General features: G+C 39.8%; 1 protein-coding gene across 1 annotated transcript; it reads right to left on the reverse strand.

Annotated features, from left to right (window-relative positions):
* Window positions 1-12,244: 12,244 nt before the first annotated feature.
* Window positions 12,245-19,528, reverse strand: LOC106640883 (ELOVL fatty acid elongase 7). Its single transcript, XM_014355065.2, has 4 exons — window positions 19,270-19,528; window positions 13,936-14,187; window positions 13,596-13,839; window positions 12,245-12,968 (listed from the first exon to the last, which is right to left on the reverse strand). Exons 2-4 carry the CDS (start codon window positions 14,185-14,187, stop codon window positions 12,511-12,513), a joined length of 954 nt encoding a protein of 317 aa, XP_014210551.2. The 5' UTR covers window positions 19,270-19,528; the 3' UTR covers window positions 12,245-12,510.
* Window positions 19,529-19,791: the final 263 nt, after the last annotated feature.

Raw genomic sequence — 19,791 nt, forward strand, 5'->3', positions numbered from 1 at the left:
AAATGTTTACTGTCCAACCCTAACTTTTATTGAGTGCAATTCTCACCTGATAAATTTTAAATGGCACCAGAACATTGATACATGTGGGCCATTACATCTTTTACTGGGGAAGTACGACCGTTTTCTTTGTCCACGAAAAAAAGGGATTTTACCCAAAGTATCGGTAGTAAAGTTGCCTCTTATCTCCAAGGGTCCAATGATCTATTCATGTGCAAACCCGCCCCGTTTACCCATGGGCCCTAAAAGTATTATCGTCCTTTCGAAAATCATACCACAAAGTGATGATAACAAAATGTTTACAACCCCCGTGAATCAGCATAAACCTCAATATACCTGTCCTCTTCGACATCGGCCCCACCAATGGAATATTCATCGATAGCCGAGCTCACTTTCCGAGAGATTAAATAATTGAATCAGTGTATAAAACTTTGGTAAATCCTACACGTGTCTTACAATGTTTCATAAGAAAACCCCCACGAAAAGTAACGATGTAACGTCATCAGAGCTTGCACTATAAATGAAAATGAAAAAATTGGTATAAACCACTCGGCACAACTCTTAGCCTCGTCTCCTGTGGCACAGCTGTGCGAATTTCCTCTAGTCGATCAATCCTCCCCCTAACTATATATATACGCGCCCTATAGGCGCAAGTTACGTTGTGTGAACGTCCGTACCAACCACCCACGTAAACCATGTATATACGTATACGATTTACCCAGATAATATTATGGAAGCGTCGGAGCCATAGTGCGCACGCGTGTATACCTGGACGAGCCCTCTCCAGAGCAGAGAGTATTCGCAGGGGAGAAGAAGGACCATTGTATACAAGGAGGGTGTTGTGTATTATACGAGTTGGGCTGATAAATATACCCCAGGGTTTGCCAGATATATATATATGTTTTTTCACTTGGAGGTGATGTTTTTGAAGCTATTGAGATGCACCCATATATACATGGAAATAAATGTTTCACCATCAGTTGTGTCGATGCAACGTGTTATCTGCCTTTATTTTTCATGACTATAGGTGTGCCGATCGTGCCCCGAAGACGCTCCAGCTGGAATCGTTTCCGCGAAAACCTAGCGAGGACACACAATTCATTTTTTTTTTCCTTCCCAATTTCGGCCGAAAGGTAAATTACTCATGTAAGTGGGCCACGCACGAATTTCGATTCGTGGCACGGTGTGGACATTTTTTTTTTTTTTCGGCTCTCGATATTACAAAGGAACGTACGGATGGTTCATAAAATTTTCTGCAAAAAAAAAAAAAAACTAGGGTAATAGTAAAGGAGTAGAATACAAATGCAAAATGGGTATAAATCGATGATTTGGGGGGGAAGTTCATCACACGGGAAGGAAGAGGCAAGTGGCAATGATTAACTTTGATTAAATGTAGGGATTTTTCGCAGAAACAATGGCTCGCCGCACTCTCGACTGCAGCATACGAGAATAACTTTCGCGAGGAGTAGCTGGGATATGGAAAAGTTCCGTCGTAGGAGCCGTGGAGATTTTATACCGCAGCTGTAGAGCTAAAAGGGTTGGGATGTGTTTTCTTGTTGGTATACACATCGTGTATGCGAGATGATGGTTTTTGAGAATCGATGAAGACCTGTTTTTTTTTTTTTTTTTTTTAATTTTAAAGAAAAAATTTTACCTTGAAAAATACAAAAGACGTACAACAATAGAATGGATTTCCGGCTTCGGGACGTGAAAAAAAAGCAGCTTGAATGGTCGAAGCTAATGAAACGGCCAACTCGAACAGCTAATCCGCGGACTGTGCGATGTGGTATATACCTACTTAGCGTGCAAATTGGGCGGTCGTTATATATTTTTTGCTAGCAATGTTGTCAGCGTTATTCAAAGTTAATCACACACATGGTATATACGTGCAGATTTACATAGAGAACGGTGTGCATAAATCTATGTGGTTTTTTTTTTTTTTTTTTTTTTTTTTGAGCTCATTTTCGCCCTCACTTTTGCCAACTGACCCAAAGCCTGTACAAACCTTTTCGGTTTCAACGAGAGGTATGCGCGCGTGTGTCTTAATTTTACTTCCGACCCCGTTTTCTTCGCGCAAACATCGCGAGGAAGCGAAATATTAACAACAACACACGCGCTTACTCGAAACGGCAAAGGAAGCTTTTGTAAATAAAGCCATTTTTTTTTTTTTTTTTTTTTTTTTTTTTCAACAAGCGCATTGCTCACTTTTTTGTCTTTGCAAACATCCTTCGATGTCTCGAAATGAGGTATCGGTCGGTTATACGCGATCCGTACATTATACAGAGTAACGACTCCGATTCGCGTACGAGTATCAGCTCACGCGGAATTCGATGTATACGTATCCCGAATTGGTCGCTGAGTGAAGTGAGCTATACATAATATATACATGTAGGTGTGCCATACCGTGGCTAATATCAGCTAATATACATACGTCATGTGCGTATAATATGATATTCACAGATGGACGAAAGAGTGAAATCGCTCGATTGTACGGATTATTGCGTCAGGCGGTATATGGGTATAATATGTGTATACACGTGTTACGTGAATTATATCACACGCTGTTACTCCAAACTGATTGGAATATAATATATATGTATACAACGCATGTGCTCTCCAACTTCCCTTTCATTAGGTGTATACACACGTTGGATACATTTATAATTACATCCACCCAATGGCCTACTTGGCTCTTGTCCGTTACCCTCCCGCTTGTATCGGCACTAGAGCGTATGCATATATAAGAGGCGAAAATTCCATGGATTTTCCAGAACTTACTTGCTTACATGTAGACCGATTTTTCTCTCTCGCATTAAAGGCTTACACGTGGCACACTCTGTGACCGATGCAAATGGCCAATTTGTAGTTTGCCAGCAGCGTGTATAGCCAAAATTCTTGTTTTTTCTGTTTCAAAGTTGAATCACTGCAGACACATCGTTATACGTTACGCTGCTGATGCGAGTGGCAAATTTTTTTGGGCAGACACTTTGAGTCGAGAGAAAAAAAAAAATTCTTTGTCTCTTATGTATTTTTTACTACAGCTGCATCACCTTAAATATCGATTTTTTGATGAAAATTAGAATTACATTGTATTGTACAAGGCTTCGTAACCTGTAACGTCCCATGCGTATAGTAAACTGTGGAAAAAAAACTAACGATTACAAACAACGAGAACAGAAAAAAAAAAAAAAAAATCTCACGTAAACTTTGATGAAAAAGTAAGTTGTAGGTGTACAATTGCAAATTGATAGATACGCCTGGAGAAGTTTCTCCGGTGGAAACCCTATAACGCAGCTGACCGACGGGTGAAATCGGATAAAACCCTGCTAATCCGGTTTCGCGCAGACCTGCATATCATTTTATCCCCGGACTAATGCGGTAAATATTTTGCACCCCCCCCCCCCCAAGTGCTGATGGCTTTTCAAACTAAATTCAAAATTCAACCCAATCTGCATAATTTACGTTTTAGTACTGGTTGCAGTTGTTGTGAAAATTTGCCGATTTTTTCTTTTTCTTGCAGGCCCCTTTGACGTATCATTTTGTTTAGCAGTTATACAACTACCGCGAAACTCTGGTTTTTTTCCATTTTAATAGGATTTCTTTTCCCGGCAGTATACGCGTATCCGATGCAAAAAAAAAAAAAAAAAAAAAAAAAAAAAAAAGTGTAGACAGCCCCTACGCCGATTCACCGAAGCAGCTGATTCGATTGTTGTTTCGTCGGCTTTTTTCCATGGCACGGTAACGAGAAAAAAACATTTTTTTTTTTTTTTTTTTTTCATCACCAGTCAATAGCGTTTTTGCACGTTCTTATCGGCCGCCGCATGGAAACTTCAAAATGCGCGCGTTGTAAACAACAAAGCGAGTTTTTTTCCTTCCGGGAACCCATACCGCGGAATTCGTGTGTTCCCGTGAATCCCACTTACTATGCGTTGGCCGAGTAATGTTGGCCCTCGGCGTTAAATAAATTTATTTCGATGCGCACGATGTTTTTTTTTTTTCAAAGTTCAGTGACGTGTGTAGCTGCGGCTTCATTGATTTTCATGAGTTTTGAAAAATTCATGCATGCACCATTCGCTCTGGTAATCACTTCTAAAGAGTACGGAATGCGAGTAAAAAATAAATCGATCCGCTCGCAATGCACATTTTTAGCTATTAATCAATTTGCTGCGCCATTATTACTGGCTGAGAAAAAAAAAAGGATCGTTAAATTCGTAATTGAAAAAAAAAAACGTGAATTTTTTCTTTACAATCGACGACAACAATGGCAATCTTCTATAATTCATGAGATGCATCAAAGCCACATCTTAATTGTGATACGAGAAATCGATTTTGACAAAAAGTGAAGTCGTCGTAATGACTTTTGCGAAGGTCCCCCGTTTCGATCCGTAAAAAACGGGAGAAAAACAAACGAGCTTTCAGAATTTTTTCGAAATTTTGTATATGGATGTTGTTGTTGTTTTTTTTTTTTTTTTTTTTTCCGATGCCTATATAATAACCAGTTGGCATGATTAACGTCCTCTTCCTCTCCGTAATCCTCTAAAAAACACGCATTGACATTTCTGTAACCTTGACTTTCTCGAGATAAATGTGTTTGGTGCTAGTTACACAATAATTTGAATTATAACGAGTAATAGGTAAATTTGAAAATATATTTCGTCACCATCATCATTATATTACAGTTTTATATGTGTAGAAAAAAAAAAATCAAATTCTTCGAGCTAAAATTCTTACGTATGTTTTATTTTTTAATTAATACAATATATCATCGCCATTAAAAATTATTTATAATGTTTCCAAGAAGGTCATACATATATATAATTGAGATCACATTCGATATGAAATTTTAACTCATCACATTTCTGCCTCACTGAGATACATAAATACCATAATTACTTATGTAATTACAATTTAATGCGATTCGCAGACTTGGGTATTAACCTATATATGTTTTCAAACGGTCGTAAACTAAATTTACACTCGTCGACGTATATTTTAAAATTAATTTCTTGATATTAGAAGTATAACATAGCGATTTACCGGAAAATAACCTTTTTCCACTACAAAAAGAATTTAAACCGCGATAAAAAAAAAAAAAAAAAGTTGATTCCTATACTATTACAACACTCCAGATACGTCACTTCGAAGTCGATTAAAAATTAATTTTTTTTTTTTTGCTCTAATGGAGTCATTTTTTCATCGACTAGTCACGTAATAGTACAATTATTCGAATCGAATAGTCTGGCGGAACAAACAGAGAAAAAATACTCCAATACTTCTTACAAGGATTGATTGTGAGAAAGTATACATGAAAAATGGCCTATAGACCGAAAACGTCACAGACGCAATTAAATCTAACTTTATCGCTGATCGACAACCGCCGGGGCCGATGTTGTGCGTATGGATAAGGGCTTCGTTTAAAATTTAAAGAAAACGATTTAACAATAAATAAAAAATGTTTTTTAACTCTAGTCTTCTTCCAGGTTCCTTTCATACTATTAAAATACAGTTTAATTTATAATTTCATTGCATTTTTAAAATTTCTTTTCTCTTTAAAAATCCAGTGCGATATTTTTTTACTGGAAGTACTTTAATTACGTACTATACGTATTAATAAAAATATTAGTTTTTTTTGGCACAACCATTGGAATAAAAAAAAAAAAAAACACATACATAATGCAAAGTATTAGTGGTTTGATTCTATATTTTTATTCTACTGGTAAAATCAATGAAATCAGATGTAAGTAAACAATCCCTTGAACCGCATTACCCAACCATCCCAACTAAGAAAACCACAGAAAAAAAAAAAACTAACAGATCACACAAGAAAAGCAAACCAAACATATCGCGTAGGAAGATGAAAAAAAAAAAAAAAAAAAAAAAAAAAAATCAAGATGAACCGGAATGTACAATAAAATACTACTTAGAACCCGCGTAAGTAAACGGCGGCAGCAGCCTCGCGGGAGAGCAGCTCTTATGCAAGTTATGGCGCGACTCTCGAGAGAGAGAGAGAGAGTCGTTGAGTGAAAGAGGGAACGAGACGGGCATTTGAGCGAAAGCGATCCTACCAGATTCTTTTTTTTTTTTTTTTTTTCCCAACCAACGACTGAGATCTAGTAAGACTAACGAAGCCATGGGTGTGTGTACAAAATGTTTGAGTAGCAGGTGTCACCCGATACGGTAGTGGATACGGGGCGGACAAAGAGAGAGAAACTTTGGTGTTTTGAAATATACACTTGGGTCTCAATAAAGTGTTGGCGTATTACACACTCGACACCGTCTCGACGATCACTATACGGTCAGAGAGTGACCACAAGAGTGTACAGCCTAGGGGTCTAAGTTTACTGTATATCATACGGCCGGGCGGTCCAATTGCTTATTCATACGCACTTATTGGGGGAGCTCAAAGACGAGGTCATGACTTTTTCGGCGAAACTGAAGGAGCTCATTAGCCTCGTCCAATCATCATCCAACAATTAGAGCACTCGGATTCAAAATCAGTTTTTTTCTTTTCTCAAACCTCGTCTTCAATAAATACATTGCACCAGAATGTTCGGATTTTGACAATTTGCGCAAAATAAGCAATGATAGCAGCAACGTTTCGCGGAAGTAGAGATGATTACGTCTTCCTCGTACCTGTATCATTTTATTATATACATACCAGTAAGTATATAATATGGCGAGGAGGTGAAAATTAGCGCAAAACGGCATTGGAAATTCATCTCGTTTTTCTGGTACGCGGCCCCGCGCTCGTTAGCGCCAAAGCAAAGATCAACACATAGTTACCCGAGCTTCTGCCGAGAAACTACAACTCCTCGCGAAATCAAACAAAATCAGTCCATCGTCGGCAGAACACACACGCATCTGTAATAATTATCGATTCGCCCAACTCCATGAAGGCACACCGGCTAGAAGTTATATACCCACGGTTTGTCTCGTTATCAGCGATCGTTGGCTCGTGCTCGCTTCAGACTATCCGTGCACTTCTTGGAATATAATTTGCATGAGTACATAATCTACGGTGTGTGCATCATCTCCCAAAATGATATTTGCTTGCCCCTTCGCGTGGACACGAAATCCAAATTATTTTGTATATAGGTACACCTCGTCATATATGTTTTCTTTTCCTTGGTTCGTTTTCCTATTGCGACGTGCATACGCGCAGGTATAAACACCACGCGAATATTTGCACGTCAACGTGTATGTGCATGATCCAAGCGCGAATTTGATGCACCGAGGATGACGAGAGCGAATAGAGTGACGGCGTTTTCGCAAAAGTTTCGCCGTTTGGGCTGTTGAGTCGTGCGCCAACAAGCTGGAGATCGGGTTTTTCCTCTTTGAGGTGTAATTTTTATATTCGCTTCGCGTTGCCATTCATGCATATACTCGTATTTTCAAAGCTTTAAGAGCTATATATGTCTTTGCCGTCTGATTTGCCACCGAGACTATTATCTGGCACCTTTTTTTTTCCACACGACACACCGTGCGATGATATTTCCTATTGTTCCCGCACTATAAGATATACTTAGTTTCCAAAATGAAAATGGCATTGTGCAAAAATGACATTGAATCGTGTACATGTGTATCCCATACCACTCGAAATTCAGCTTGCCACCTGTTTTCGCGCGACGAACTCACCTCCCCCGTCTCGTTGCACAACGAGAACCTCCTTCATGTGAAAGTCTGATGAGCGCGTGCGAAGTGTTACCGAATCTTGACAATGGTATAATATATATGTATATATATATATATATATCGCCAATTCGCGTATAAACAACATATTAATGCGACATTGCATTTGACTTCTCTCCCCGATAGTGCAGTGGTTTTTTTTTTTTTTTTTCATGCCCTCTCACGTCCCGCTGAAATTACATTCTTGATTATTATTTTTTCTGATTTGGTCTATCTCGTTTCGGTTATACTTTTGATAATCTTGTGGTTACATTTTAAAAGGAATTTCGAGTTGGGTGATCCTTCCAAAAATTGAAAATGACACTCACGTCTCGCTAGTTTTAGGGTGAAACGTTTTAAAATTCCACGAAAACGTATCAAATTTTTTTTTTTTTTTCTATTACAAGAATCATCCAAGATGAGTCTAGACGATGAAATACGTCTATATTTTTGCACCTATTTGATCTACAACTCAATGTCAAGTCGAAGAGGCAATTCATATGACTTTGGTCGCGGTAACCTGTGTACAATGGGAGTGCGTGTCGAGAGGAAAATTTCGCTCGATAAATGCATTTTCAAACGCGAAAAACGCCAGTAGGTGTACTTATAGCCAGCGAATAATCGAAACGGACAACATTCGAGATTTGCATAAGCAGAGGCGAAGGAAAATTCCCCTTCAATTTGAGAATTCTCATTTACTCGTGTACCATCGGCTTTGTTTTGTTTTTTGCTTCAATGTAATTTCCTACAAAGACGTTATTGTAAGCCACGGAGCTAACATTTTACGCAAAGTAAAACGAAAACTTGCACATTTGCGTATACATACACGCTCGAGGGTCACTTTGTTCTCGTGGCTTTCATTATTTTTTTTTTTTTTTTTTTTTTTTTTTTATAACATAATGAATATTTATACAAAAGATGCACTGGTGTCAGTATTGCGTCTTCTTATATGTATACTTGGAAATAAAAAGCCCCAACGTATAAATATTGATCGACCCCACGCATTACGTGAACTAAAAATTACCTTACAAGCGCCTTGAAAACAAAAGCTGGTACTTTCCTCCGCGTACTTGGCCTTGCAATTTTTTTTTTTTTTTTTATTGTCGCGACATCGTAAAACCTGCTGTACCGAAAAACAATTGAACAGCATACAATTGGGGTCCATCAGCCGCTCCGCGAGATTATTTTAGATCCAGCACTGGCAAAGCGGCCGCCCACTGTCTGAGCTCATCTCGCGATTTTTCGAGGGACGCCGGCTTTTTTGGTATACATTGACGAGCCATCAAAATACCTTTTGTAGCTCTCACTGCTTACCACTATTATGAACGATTTCGTCTTGCGAAATAATTCAGAAGTGCTATACGAATTTGGTCCAAGGAAAAAAAAACATCATGAAGATTTGGCCAATACTTTTTGAAAAAAATCGTATGGTGATCGGTATCGTCGGGGTTGACGGTGGTTTGGCCCGTGCTAGCATCTTATTGAATTTTGACGAGTTTGCCCGACTGGCATTTCCATTCATTGAGCAAAGCATCGTGTGATTTTGTTCCTACAAGAGGGTATACTTGTATCCTCACCTGCATCACTCGTGAATGGTAATTGCTCGTGTTTGCACTCACCGCGAGTCTCAAGGACGCTACTTTTTAAAAAATAATAATTATTATTATTGTTATCATTTTAAGCTGTTTTTTTTTTTTTTTTTTTTTTTTTTCAAAACACTTACAACGACAACAACGCAAATCGGCGTTCTCCTGATGCAACGAGACCATAATACTTCTCACGCGAAACGTCACTCGGTCGCAAACGGCGCGTCCTCGGCACTCGCGCTTTCACCCCGGGGGCCACTTTCACCTGACGCGGAGAGTCAACTTTGCCGACACGGCCGGGGACTCGACGCATCCTCCTCCTCCTGCGCGTGTCCGTGTGTGCTTGGTGATCGATGACGAGATTTTTCGGAGCCGGTTGCCGTAATCGCATTCTTCTCTCTTTCGCTGGCTCTCGTAATCGAAGGTCACGGGAGCGGGATCGGTTGCATGGGGCTTCCCGTAATACACAGCTCACCCATATAACGGACGAGGTTCGAGTTTTGGGATTATTTTTTTTTTTTTCTCTTTTCATTTCAAGTGTACGAAACTGATGGATAATTCGTTATTGAAAAATGGCGAGTTATAGGAGGATTCGAGGATGTACTTACAAAATCTTACAATTTTCAGAGTAGTTTTACAGATAGCTATCATGATTCTTTGTTGATTCGGATCAAAGTTGAAACCAAAATCCTGCCTAAACAATAATTTTTATTGAACTTGAGACTTTAACTCTTTTGTTATCGTTACGAGAAACGAATCGCGGAAACTTTCCGTAATTGTAAACAGCATCATTATTTTTTAATCGGCAAGTCATCAAAATCGGTAAACTGTGATTCAAGTTGCTTTTACGTAAACTGCCGTGAAAAAAAAAAAAGAAAAAAAAAAATTAGTTCTTTGAAAGATATGAGACGTTTTTAAAACTTTTGCCTTGAATGGTAGGAGGCTCCATCTGTGCCAATACTGGAACGTTAAAGTTTTACTCCAACGTTACGTGTTTTTTCTAAACGATTGGCTGCGAATAAAATAGATCCAATGCATGTTTTGCGTCTTGCAGATGAAAATGTGGATTTCTCGTTTAACGGCATTTTTTTGAAACTTGCATGTACCTATCCAAGTGATAATTTCTTACGCGTTGAAGTATTTCTCGGTATTTTTAAATACATACAGATTTGCAACCAAGCCAAATAAAAATAACGATTATAAAACCCGAGGTATTAGTAGGTATATACAGTTGTTCACCTGAAAATCAGAATTATGAAGGTACAGGATAGTATAGTCCAAGGTTTGCATCGATATTGCGGTAAAAGTTAAAAAATTGTCGTTATCCTTGTTTCTTCTTCCTTTCTACGTCGCAATTTGTGTCACGCGTACACATGAAAATAAAAAAAAAATAAAAAAAATGAAAAAAGAGGTTGACACACTACTCAAACAAAGACCAACAAGTATGAGGATTCAATCATAGCAGGTAACGTAAAAGCATTTAATCGTACATAAACATTGTCACGATGTCGCCTCTACAACGACGATGACTCTTTTTGCCGTCGCATACGATGGTCGTTAAATTGTTTGCGACCTTCGGTGTACGGTTTTAAGCATATAGTCGTGCATTTAAGATTAAAAACAACAAAAGGAATCGGCACTTATTTCCTCTCGATTTGTTTTTTTTTTTTTTTACTCCACCACCTACTTATCCTGTATCCTTATGGTCTTTGAGGTTTACATCCAAATGGCCCATTTACCACGACGCGTTGGAGTTTTAGAAGTGAATGGAAAATAATAATAAAAAAAAAGTATGTATAAAATAATTATCATTTATTTTTTTACAACACATCCCACTAATTGATTATACAAACTTACGATTTCTTTTTTTTTTTACTTTCGAACAAAAGACACTTTCAAGTCGTATCCTGATCGAGGTGAGTTTGCAAAAGATCATTCAACGATTCGCTTGTATACATTAAAAATTTTTCAACGAGTCAAATCAGATCAGCAGAAATTACACAACTAAGAATTAATGAGAATAAATATATAAATGCCGTGTCGCTTAAACGATAACGTTTGAAAGTATAGTTTCATAGGAGATTCGTCTGACATGCAATTGAGCATGACGGTGATAAAAAAAAAAAAAAAAAATTACAAGAATCTCTTATAAATAACAATCTGGCTTTTCTACCCAACTCTAAGGCGTCTCTCAACAGTTTTATGGCTCTTACAGTTAATTTTTGGCACTCAATCGTTGATAACATTCCTGCGTTTGCTTTTTTTTTTTTTTTTTTTTCCGACAAATATTGAGCTTGTAATTTACAAAGTAAGGGCTAAACGATCGACAATCGTCGATTGGGCAAAAATTTTCACACCCATTTCGAAATTCTCTATTACTTTGCGCAAAAGAAAGAAGAAACTGTATGCGAAAATTGATGTTTGCGATGACTAGTAGAAGGTTTACCCTTTTACATTTTATTGTTCAAACTGTCGCGAAAGAAAGCTGTAGTTTGACCAGTACATCAGTCCTGAAAGTTTACGTAATAAATAAAAAAATCAGAAAAAAAGATAATTGTCGAGTCGCAACTATCCATCTTTGTTTCTTACACATTTCGATTTACATTGATCCAATGTTTTGTTTGAACACCATTATTGTGACCTTCTAAACAGCCTTAAGTAACACTCATGTATCTTCGTTCTCTATATATTATTTACCGTCTTTCGCACAGTCACATTACAAACACACACATATCGCATAGGCGTGCACACAAACTCTTCAAGACTCTCGCACCCAAATGTGATTATTCGATGATACACATCAACTAAATGAAAACAAAAAAAATCTATAATAATGATCTTAATAACAATAAACAATGAATTAAAAAAAAGAAAAAAAAAAGAAAAGTCTTTCACACGCTACTCGCCGCAAATTTTCGTGCAAGTTTTTCACTTGTCTCGCACTGGCTCTCCAAATGTACACACAATTATTTTGCGCCACGAACCGGAGCGACATTCGTCTAGGTGAGTCCGAATTAAAACCAAGAGTCCAGGATTATTTTATTCTCTCCCTTTTCTTCATCATCATGATCGAGCGATCGCTGCACAACAGCGATGAAAAAAAAAATCGTCCCGAAAACGGACGTCCTTTCACTGAGCGATGATCCATTATTTTGAGGGTGAGAAGTGATTTTCAAGAATTGACGTACTTGGAGTAGAAAAAAAAAAAAAAAAAAAAAAAAAAAAAGGAAAAATGTAAAATAAAGCAAGACACGCGCGTTCACTCCTCGTAGCCGCTTCGGTTGTCGATGAACACCCGATTCCTGAGCCCACTGTCGGATATGTAGGCGGTGGCCATTTTGTACTGGCTCGGGTAGATGGAGCCGTTTTTGCTCCTCTTCTGGCGGTCCTCGTCCTTGGCCTTGGCCTCGAGCCTGAGGCTCTTCTCCTTCTTCTTGTTGTAGGCCTGGTTGTAAAAGTCGCGGAACAGGAAGTAGAAGAGCACCGCGTGCATGCCGATCCACCAGACGAAGGCCTTGGGGTAGTCGCACTCGACGAAGAGGAGCTGGAACGCGTGGATCATCACGGCGACGAACTGGGTCATCTGGAGGGCCGTCAGGTACTTTTTCCACCAGAGGTACGGCTGGACTTTCGGTCCCAGGGCGGCGAGCAGGTAGTACGTGTACATGACTATGTGGACGAAGGTGTTGAGCAGCCCGAAGAAGGTCGAGTGGCCGCCTGGTGTTTTGGAACAATCGTGAGTTTTAACTCATTGTGGGGTCATTGGTGGTACTTTTTTTTTTTTTTTTTCCCTCCCTTTGTTTGCAATGAGCTTTGTCGAAGAGGCTCATCAACGTTAAATATCAACGATATCTCTTAATCATCTTTCGTAGAAAAAAAATGGTTCTATGAAAATAAGGAGTGTGTTTTCTTTAACTCACAACTGGAAAGAATGTTAATCAAGTAGAATTTCCTTGAAAATGTTTTGACTTGATCCATAAAATATCGTTTTTTAATAAAAATTAGTACAAGCCCTTACAAAATGATGTACATTTTTCTGTCAAATCTTCGGAGACCCTATGGGTGAATAATTTTGTTTCTTTTTTTTTTTAAGTTTAAATTTCATTTACGTTGACCCGTATGAGAATTTTGAATCCATAATGGTCTTAAAGTTAAGTAGCCATTATTAAGTAGTACTTCATAGCTCGTAGAAAAAGTATCTCTACTTAACGCGTACGTACACAAAAATCGGCAAACCATGTCCGAAGCCCCTTCGAGAGAGCAAAACAGCCGACCAATAAAGGCTTTACGGACGAAAAAACGGCAAAAAAAAAAGGGTAAATCAAAGCAAAGGTCTCGACTTACCGGGAGTGAATTTAACGCCGAACCAAACGGACAGCGGCATTATTCCGTGATGAATCACGTGCAGCGTGGATATATGGTCGTTCTTCTTGCGCAGCACGAAGAAGATGGTGTCGGCAAACTCGACGAACTTGGAGAAGTAGTACCACCAGCACCCACGGGCCATTCGCATGGCCTTGGGGCTGCGCGAGTAGTCGACCGGCTGGCAGCTCAGCGAGTAATCGTTGTACCAGCCGGACATCAGGCACTGAGTGGAAATTAAGAGAAGCATAGAAAAGAGATTATGGTTTTCTTGCAAAAATTGTCAAATGAGGTGGGGAGAAAAAAAAAAAAAAAAACTCACCTCGTAAAAGAGCCACGACGAGAAAACGACTTCGAAGGCGTTGTACCAGATCATGACCTTCCTGAGATCGAACGGCTTTCTGTTCTCCATGAGTTTTGGCCCAAGGACTTTGGAGAAGTAGGCATAGAAGAGACATATCGCCATAGTCGGCAGTGGACTGCTCATCAGAAACCAGTCGTTCACCCTGGGATCGCTTTTGTTGTCCATCACGTCCCGATACCCGTCGTACACCATACGCACGTATTGCGCCATCTGCCATTATTTCATTATTTTTAATTTATTTATTTATTTGTTTATTTTTTATCGATAATCATATGAAAATATATTGCGACAAACGTCCCAGTTCGTATCGATTGTACTCGTAAATCCGGAAAATCGAAGCTTTGGATGTACACATAATAAATGTACATGTATGTTAAAATTCGCGGCAACGTGATGCAGCTGTGTGTTACTTGTTGCGTTAATTACAATGGCCATACGCATGGGATTGCGATCGGAGCGTGAGAATACGTGCTTATTTGTAAGCTAATTAGTATATAATTATTATCCCTTCATTCGACGCGTGTGTAATATATTCACTGCGTGGTATATTAAGTACAAGGTAGGTGTAATGAATACGCTTTCAAAAGTTTTCATTTTATCTCGTAAGTGAATGACGAATTAATAATTATCTTATGCACATAGTTTCATCGGCACTCGCTTTTCGACCCATTTGTCAAAATAATGTCCCTGTGTTGTATTACCGATCAGAAGCGACAAGAAAAAAAGGGATCACTTGTATGAGAAATTACACAAAAACGTCCCTATGGAGATTAAAAAAAAAAAAAAAAAAGACCTCTTCATAATAATATACTTCTCACTAACTGTATACTGAATTCAACAAATTTTAACTCGGAAACTTGAAGTTGTACACAATTATTTTAATATTTTGTGCAGAAAAATAACCTATTTTATAATATTTACCCTGAAAGTCGATAATTGTACAAAATTTGAAATTAAAAATTGTGTGTTTGCTTGATTTGTTCTCGTATGCATCTAACATTTTCCTATCATATTTAGGGGACCTCCGAACTAAGACTTCTTTTGCGACTCCACGCGCATCATCGCCGGAAAAAACGAAATCAAAGAATAAATATTACACATCTAACACAGCAACAATAATCAACAACGGCAAAAGGAGTTTTAGTTATATGTATATATACGAGGTAAGGCGTGTGCGCGCATGTAATCGCGGTATATAATAAGCGCATAGCGCGGAGTGCGTTCACGCGGGTGCGCTCGAGAATCGGTTAATTACCTTCTCGGGAAATAAGAATATACCCACGTACACGCGATCTCATGTATAATATTTCCAGCGAGCACCTTTGACTATATACATTTATATGTGTAGCGCACGAGATTTTATTATCCACCGTTGCCTTGATATTTGCTTAATTATTCCTCGATCAAGTCGCGAGTTCTCGTTTACGCTAAACAGATATAGGTACGTATTTCGCGTTCTTACAGCTCGTGAAAATGCCCCGATTGTGTTTATTTGCGGATAATCGTGGTAAGGAACGAAAAAAAAAAAAAATAAAAAAATAATTGTGTAAATTTCAAGTTGTAAAACCGTCCTCGACTTTGCAAACCTTCGCGGGCTCCTCCCGTTCTCCTCGATTTTTTGCCCCTTCCCCTACCCCGACGCTGATTGCAAATCGCAAAAGGTCTCTACATATACACTGCAGTGCCGTAAACCTTACGCAGCTGCCTTATCCTTTCACTATCGCGTATAAGTACGTTTTTTTTCCTCTGCTGCTGTGCTCTTTGCAACTGCGCTACTACCCCCTTTTTCCATCATATATATGTGTATATAAATATACACCTGTACGCACCACACGGCGAACGAACTGGTTTTGGATTGGGTCTGCGTCTCTCGTTATATCGCGTGTGTGTCGGCTTATATTGGGCTTTGTGCCAATGTAGCTTTTCTTCGTTTTTCCTTCGGGGTCGAAGGGAGCCTTTATGGCTGTTACCCCCCCGATCGTGGTGTATGAACGATTTTGTTCATTAACGCGTGTACTCGGTTAAACATATAAGTTACGAATTTACGGACGAGTTTATCTATTTTCGGAGGATCGCTTTTTTGTAAATTAATTTTCGACTCCAATGAGATGCGAGTGATCAAAAAGCCAAAAGCAGTTTGTACATGATTGGAGGATATCAAAAGAGAAAAAAGAAAAAAATGGGAAACCGTCCAAGGTACGGGGCAGTGAGAACCATGCAAATGAGAAAAAATAACAATATTCATAAATCATGATAAGTAGTCACATTAGTGTGTACCACGGAGTGAGAGGGAGGGGATAAGCACGCGTTTGAAGATGAGAGGAGGCGCAGGATTGCGGAAGATAAGAAATTAACGCGCGCGGCGAGTTTGCGCGACCTTCGGGGATACGGGTATGTATATTACAATATAATGGAGAAGCAGCGTCGTTGCGCGAGGGGGGAGGGGTGGAGAGAAAATGCGGGAAAACGTGCGCTGGACCAGGTTTTTTTTTTTTTTTTTTTTCGGCTGTGTCTATGTAAATACCGATTAGCGCCTGCTTAGGTACCGACGGCGATGATGAAAAAAAAAAAAAAAAAAAAAGTCGTTCCCAACTCGTGTAATGTCATCCAACCGTGTATTTTTGAGGATGTGCTTTCGCCGTTGTGTTTCTTTTTTCTTTTTTTTTCCAGTTGCTTGCTTATGCAACCGATTGTGTGGCATAATAATTTTTTCCATCTTTTTTTTTTCGTCGAGAAGAGATTATTTTTTGTAATTGAAAAAAAAAAAAAAAGGATAAGAGGAAAAAACATGTGACTGCAACGCGACAAAAACACCAACCAAGAATGAAGATGACATTGAGAGTGGTCGCTAATCGTGCGGGGATTGCAAAATTTTCGTAATTACAAAATTTTTACTGTGTGCTAAGTCGGGTCTGTCATTAGCTTTTTTTTCGTTCTCTATTTTATGAATCGTCAAGCGCAATTGCACCGGACGCAGGAGAGAAAAATCCTGAGAACAATGAACTATCCGAGCGTCGAACCGATTTTCCATTTTACTTTGCCAGGTGGGAGCGATCGATCCAACAAAAAAAAACAAAACAAAAAAAAAAATGTAGTTGCAGGACTGCAACCCAGTTAAAATAGCTCGAGCACGCGCTCCTTTATTTAAAGCTCTCGAGGCTGCGACCCTACTAAAAAAAAAAAAAAAAAAAATCGGTATCGAAGACACGGGCGCGCAAACACCTTTGTATCGTTTAAAATAAGAGTATTAAAAAGGACAAAAGCCATGCAGTGGCACGTCACGGAGTTTCCAACTAGGCAATTCGTACAAGCAGCCGCGCACGCACCTTGAAACTCGCTGCCTACAAATCGACGATGGATGCGTTGGGTCGGCGAAAAGCATCATGATTTCGCGAGGCTCGTTCGTATCGTATTCGTATACGTGGGTGCCGTTATTATGCAAGTCATCCAAGGGGCCCCATGCAAGCGCGTATAATCGATATGACATATCGGTAAGAATTTTCGGAGGGACTGATTTCGATACGTCATTCAGGCCATGCGTTCGCTGACGCTAAATTACCCGCTAATCAAAGAAACTTTTGTTGTTCATGAGCACAACCACGGCGCATTAAAAAAAAAAAAAAAAAAAACCGGTTTATTTACCGATACGGTTGTTGAAATCGTTACTAATAAGGTATATAAGTGAGGACAGAATCGGACACAATCAAACGGTAAAAACGCTGTCGCACAACGAAATCGAGAACGTAAAATCGGTATCGAGTCGTCGACTAAACGAATTGTACACGCAAACGACCTTGGCGGCTAGCCGTTCTCGTTTGCGCGTGGGCTCTCGGAAAATCCTTTAATTCATGCCAAAGGTGCTTTTATCAACATATAGGTGTATCTCGTGTGCGCATAAAAGCCGCGATCGGTGTATACCCACGCGATTGCAGCTGATACCGAGCGCCCACCGTTGTGCCCGCGATTATTGTGACATGGACGCGCACTGTACGGCCTACCGATCCCTAGTTATTTATGGATTTGATGGTACGTTACGGATGAGGTGGCACGGGGGTATTGATTAGTCGGTGTACCGGGACTTTGGACGATGAACTTTTCACGAATCAACGATTCCATGATGGAGTTTTCTTTTCTTCTGTGTCGCGGCGTTGACGGATAAAAAGTGCGTAATGGCGATCACAACGCAATCGAAACGGCTTTGTCCATCGAAAAAAGGACAAAGAAGACAGACTCGTTGTGTTGTTTAATCGTCATTCAGCGGGAGCTGCGGAGCGATATGTATATTTGCGCCGCGGATGGGTAGATAAATTTTCGGGGTGCAACTCGGGCTGCTTTGGCATTCAGCGGCGGACGCGATGACGATTAATTCTGGATTCCCGGGCAAGGAGGCTTGTTGTTCCTTTGAACTCTCTGCTTCGGCGAGGTTTTATTGCCGACCGTGGCCGTGCGGATGAATCGGCGCTTCTCGAGAGATGTAAAAAAAGTTTTACAACGCGTTTCGGGCGTTCACGCGCGTGAAAGTCTTCGAGGATAATTGTATTTTAATCGTATGAAGAAGAAAAATTTTAACAGCCGTCTAGGAAGCGGTTGGGAAAATAGTATATTACCATACCGATCCATTCGAAAAACAAAATTAACGGCGCCGGGGATTCACCGATTTAATGGATTCGACGATAATTTCCCGTAACGCGATTGCACATCGTGGCGTTTGTAAGTACGCTAGTAGTTTCCCCTCCCCTCCGTGCTGTAATCGAAATCACAAAGATCGTCACCATCGGGGTATCTCCGATCGGATCGGCGCGTCGGCAATCCGGTTTTTCGCTCCTACATCGGAATCCTCGCGGAGGCCGCTCGATTCATTAGCCGTTTGTATTACTTAAAAAAGCAATATCTCTCTCAATAGGTGTCTCCATTTGCGTTGGGACAAAAAAGTATCGCACGCGCTCTTTGTCATCGCTTTTCCTCGGGAACTTTTGTTTGTTGATTTATTTAATTTAAAAATGGAAAAAAATTAACTAATAACAAGTTCACGTTTACGAATGCATAGACATCCTTGGTGATAATAGGAGTAAACGGGAAAACGAGGCAATCATTTTTATCGCTTTTTTTCGAGACCTCAATATCGTGTATACGCGCGCAAGAAAAAAAAGTGTAAAAAAACATAATACACAGTTTCGAAAGAAAATACCGCCCGATGAAATAAAATAGCTCAAACAAGTACGAAACCCATAGTAAATAAAGAAAAAAAAGTACCACACTGGCGAAGGCCGGGAACCGACAGTATCCACTTACTTTTGCGAAAAATGCGTCCACAGTGTGCAGCCGCTGCAAGCTCCTCGAAATCTACACTCGGGTCGTCTCACTCCTCACTAGTCGTACCACCCGTAAAAATCCCGCAAACCCTTTGCTCCTCTTTTTCTTCCACTCCTCTATCACGAAGATTAAAAAAAAAAAAATGAATAATTAAAAAAAACAATGGTCCAAGTGTCGACTCCCGCCAAGTGGATGAAGGGTGCTGGCGCACTGACCCGCTTTCGGAGACTGAAACCGCCTCGTGCTCCGGCCAGTCTTATATATCGGCTTCGCTGGACTACTACCTACTCGGCTCCCCCTTTTTCTTTTTTTTTTTTCGCCGCCTCTTGTCCACTTCGCACGCACCACTCCCGCGGCTCTCCTCCTCCTTCTCCTATGATAGCTGCCTGCATCGGTACCATGCACCTCCACGCGTATGACTTGCCGATACCGATCTTCGATCGAAAGTTCATCCGGCTACCGCGAGTCTTTTTCTGCAACTTCTGCGGGCTGTTTGCGTGC

This window comes from Copidosoma floridanum, unplaced genomic scaffold, assembly GCF_036245765.1.
Source record: "Copidosoma floridanum isolate Cflo_tuat_1 unplaced genomic scaffold, Cflo_Japanese_pri ptg000006l, whole genome shotgun sequence".
NCBI classification, from domain to species: domain Eukaryota; kingdom Metazoa; phylum Arthropoda; class Insecta; order Hymenoptera; family Encyrtidae; genus Copidosoma; species Copidosoma floridanum.